This window comes from Orbicella faveolata, unplaced genomic scaffold, assembly GCF_042242905.1.
Source record: "Orbicella faveolata isolate gen_17 unplaced genomic scaffold, um_ofav_v1 contig_47, whole genome shotgun sequence".
In the NCBI taxonomy this organism is placed as follows: domain Eukaryota; kingdom Metazoa; phylum Cnidaria; class Anthozoa; order Scleractinia; family Merulinidae; genus Orbicella; species Orbicella faveolata.
Window position 1 is genome coordinate 17,065,001 of NW_028301577.1, and position 4,208 is coordinate 17,069,208.

The 4,208-nt window shown below is 41.3% G+C and overlaps 1 protein-coding gene across 1 annotated transcript; it reads left to right on the plus strand.

The window, feature by feature from the left end:
- Positions 1 to 90: 90 nt before the first annotated feature.
- On the plus strand, positions 91 to 1,611 carry LOC149097403 (uncharacterized). Its single transcript, XM_089280395.1, has one exon. It carries the CDS (start codon positions 91 to 93, stop codon positions 1,609 to 1,611), a length of 1,521 nt encoding a protein of 506 aa, XP_089136521.1.
- Positions 1,612 to 4,208: the final 2,597 nt, after the last annotated feature.

The following is a 4,208-nucleotide window of genomic DNA, read 5'->3' on the forward strand; positions in this document are numbered from 1 at the left end:
CTTAAACGACTTAACATACATGTTGAATATCAACATTTTAAAATGGACACCCTGAGGTCAGCCATAAACATGATGAGGCCAAACTGCTATATGGCCTCCGTTGACCTAAAGGATGCCTATTATTCAGTGCCAATTGCCTATTGTGATCAAAAATACCTGAAGTTTGAATGGATGGGTCAGTTTTACAAATTTACATGCTTTCCCAATGGGCTGGCTTTCTGCCCTCGGAAATTTACAAAACTATTAAAACCAGTTTATGCTACTTTGAGGCAGTCTGGTCACTTATCATCCTCTTATATAGATGATTCATACCTTCAAGGTGATGACTTCAATGACTGTGTCACTAATGTCATAGCCACTGTAAAATTGTTTGATTCATTGGGGTTTGTTATCCACCCCTTAAAATCTGTCCTTGTGCCATCACAGAGAATCACCTATTTGGGCTTTGTTCTTGATTCGATAGAAATGAAAATTTACCTGACCCAGGACAAAGCTCAGAAACTTAAAGATGCATGTGATAAAATACTTGCCTGCAGCAACCCTTCGATAAGGGAAGTCTCATCGCTGCTGGGCCTTATGACAGCCAGCTTCCCAGCTGTCATGTATGGCCCTTTACACTTTAGACTGATTGATATGGATAAAACAAGTGCTTTACAACGTGCTAAGGGGAACTTTAATATTCGTATGCAACTAACAGACGCCTCATTAGCTGACATTAAATGGTGGCGAGACTCAGTGCACAGTGCATATAATGTTGTGCAACATGGTAAACCAGAGATTACAATGTTCACAGATGCATCGTCTTATGGGTGGGTAGCTGTGCTGGGCAGCACCACATCGAGGGATGCTTGGAGCCCAAGTGAAGCTCTCCATCACATCAATTACCTTGAGATGCTAGCTGTGCACTTTGCCTTAAAAGCCTTTCGTGCACACCTTGAAGGCAAACATGTTAGGGTGATGATTGACAACACCACAGCTGTCTCAACACTTTCACACATGGGTACAAGTCACTCGCCATTCTGTAACAATTTAGCCCGCATTATATGGGACTGGTGTCTGGATCATAATATATGGCTGTCTACAGCCCACATCCCAGGAAAGTTGAATGTTCTTGCTGACAAAGAATCCAGAAATACAAACATGGGAACAGAGTGGGCTCTAAACCAAAGTGTGTACTGTGATGCAATAGGTTTTAAACCTAACATTGACCTGTTTGCTTCAAGGCTAAACTACAAAGTTAAACCATTTGTGGCATACCAACCCGACCCTGAAGCTTTTGCAATAGATGCATTTACATTATCATGGGAATCATATTTATTTTATGCCTTCCCTCCTTTTAGTCTCATAGCATTAGCTCTTCAGAAAATTCAGGAGGAGGAGGCCACAGGACTCATACTAGTACCCAAGTGGCCAACTCAACCATGGTGGCCGACACTCATGAGAATGGTAATTCAAAATCCTCTGGAACTGCCTCGGAAAAAGGAGCTGATAGTTCAGCCAAGTCAACCAGACTTAGTTCACCCATTACATCCAAAGCTAGTACTGCTCCTATGTCATGTATCCGGGAGCAACTCGAAAGTCAGGGACTATCAGAGCAGACTACAGCCCTGATCATGGACTCGTGGCGAAACAGTACAAAAAAGCAGTATGAACCCTACATTAAGAGATGGAAGCAGTACTGCAGTAAAAGGAAAATGGATCCCTTTTCAGCTTCTGTAGAAACGGGGGTGAATTTCCTAGCCGAGTTGTACCATACTGGTCTAGGATACAGTGCCATTAACACTGCTAGATGTGCTTTTTCAACCTGCCTCCTGATTGATGGTTGTAAGAGCTTTGGAAGTCATCCTTTAGTGAGCAGATTCATCAAACGGGTTTTTGAATCCAGATCTGCTCTTCCTAAATATTCTGAGACATGGGACGTCAAGCAAGTGTTTAGTTATTTGCAAACTTTACATCCTCCAGAATCTCTTACATTGAAAGATTTAACTCATAAGTTGGTTATGTTATTGGCTCTATTGTCAGGACAGAGACGCCAAACACTGCACTCTCTGAGTGTGTCGGATATGAAACTAAGCCCTGATAAATGTGTTTTTGTTGTCAAAACATTGTTAAAGACTTCCAGGCCTGGCAGGCACATTTCCAGCCTGGAGTTTGTTGCTTATCAACCAGATCCTCGGCTGTGTGTTGTTACTTACATGCTAGAATATGTTAAGAGGACCAGTGCCTTTAGACAGGATACATCTCAGCTGCTTTTAAGTTACAAGAAACCAAATAAGCCAGTCTCGGCAGATACAGTTAGCAACTGGATTAAACACGTACTAAGCAAATTTGGCATTAGCACTAGTCTGTTTAGTGCACATAGCACCAGGTCAGCTTCTACCTCCTCTGCTAAGGCAGCACAGATACCTCTGGATACTATTATGAGGAGTGCTGGATGGTCAAATTATGATACCTTCCAGAAATTTTACAACTTGCCTGTTGTCAGCCAAAATAACTTTGGTAATGAGCTTTTGAGATCTTGTACCTCTTAAGGTCTTGTTATGTGCGCATTGTTCAGCAATACAAATTGTTTCAGTTTTGTCAACTGACTGTTATTTCTTTTTCTTATGTGTGGCTCCTAGTCACATGGGCTTTAAAGTCTCACGTGACTCCGAAACGACCAATGACCAATGATGAAGTAGAATTCAACAATTAAACGAGACTTACCTGTAAGGTGAAGTTTGATTAGAATTCTACGAGTCATTGGTCGGGAGTGTAGGAGTTACGTGCCCTCCCTATTATACACCATTCTATTTACTATAATACCCACCCTTCATTCATTTTGTGACTACTCGCCAATTTGAAAATTGATCTCCCAGGTTCGCGCGCTCTCTCACGCAACTCCTATGATATGTCATTACTCCCGACCAATGACTCGTAGAATTCCAATCAAACTTCACCTTACAGGTAAGTCTCGTTTAATTGTTGAATTCGGCCGCGTAACGAAAGCTTATTAACGTGTAAGTGACAGAATGTCTTCTAAATAGCTATTTTGGTGGTCAAAGGACATCATTTAAGTCTGGCGATCGGTAATTTGACATGCAGCATTCGAAGGACTGAATGTTTGCGGCAGTTCGCGATTCCAAGAGTGGTGTTTAGTGCTAAAAGATGGAAACTTGGTTTGCGACTGTGTCAGGCCAAAACAGAGCAGGTCTAAAAGCAGGTCACTTCAAGGGCACAAAAAAGGTATTTTGACGAGTTACATGATGAGTAGTAGGCACCGGGCCTATGAAAGTGTGAACGTTTTGACCTGGTCTTGATTTGCCGGGAAGGTGCATTCCGTGTCACAACAGTATAGTTACCCATAATGCATTGCAAGATGTATCTGACAATAAAGGCTGCTGTTAGCCAGGAACTAGAACAAGACTATAGCATATTTGAGGAAAAGAATGACCCCTTGAATTGCTCTGTCTAAAAGCTTTCCCCGGGATTGAGATAATTATCCCAAACAATGCAAAATAGCGACCTACGCGAACTCGTTGGCGAAGTGATTTTCGACGTAGCAAAATTCTGAGCTTCGAAATTCTGTAGGTTTCTCAGAGTTGAAAATAGCCGAAGAAGGGTTTTCTGCCCATGAAGAAAACAAGGAAAAGACAAAATAACGAACAAATTTTAAACCAAGGTAGCCGGGTTGATGATTAGAATTAACGCTACTGGAATATAGTAATTCTAGGACTTGAGAATGTGGACTGGACTTGGAAATCCGAATCATCACTTTTTCTGCCTTATTTGGTTCACCTTCTCGATGTTTAAATATGAGTTTCTATAGTTCATTGTGCTTAACCAGTGACCCAAAATCAGTTCCAGAGTGAAATTCTTATTCTGAACCATCTTTCTGGGAGATAATTTTGCACAAACGTACAGAAACTGGTGTTTGAGGCTATTCCAAGACCCCCAGCAGAGAACATAAATGTTTCCAAAAGCCCATTTTATCAAAAAAGAAAACTCCTGTGCCAGGTATTTTGGAAAGAATAACTTATATTTTAACATATCAAGGGTATAAAGTGATGTTCAGTGTCGGATGGCATGTTTCGTGGTCATGACGTCACAAAACACATTTTGGTAAATAAGCTAGTTTGCAAAAGAACTTTTACGCCGCGCCAATTTGCTGTCGACGTGTTGCTTGGGTAAAGGAAACATTCAAATATGATACAACATTAACTAACCCG

Bases quoted from the DNA above. Each gene is read 5' to 3' on its own strand.
- LOC149097403 (XM_089280395.1), top strand. From the start codon at position 91: ATGGCCTCCGTTGACCTAAAGGATGCCTATTATTCAGTGCCAATTGCC.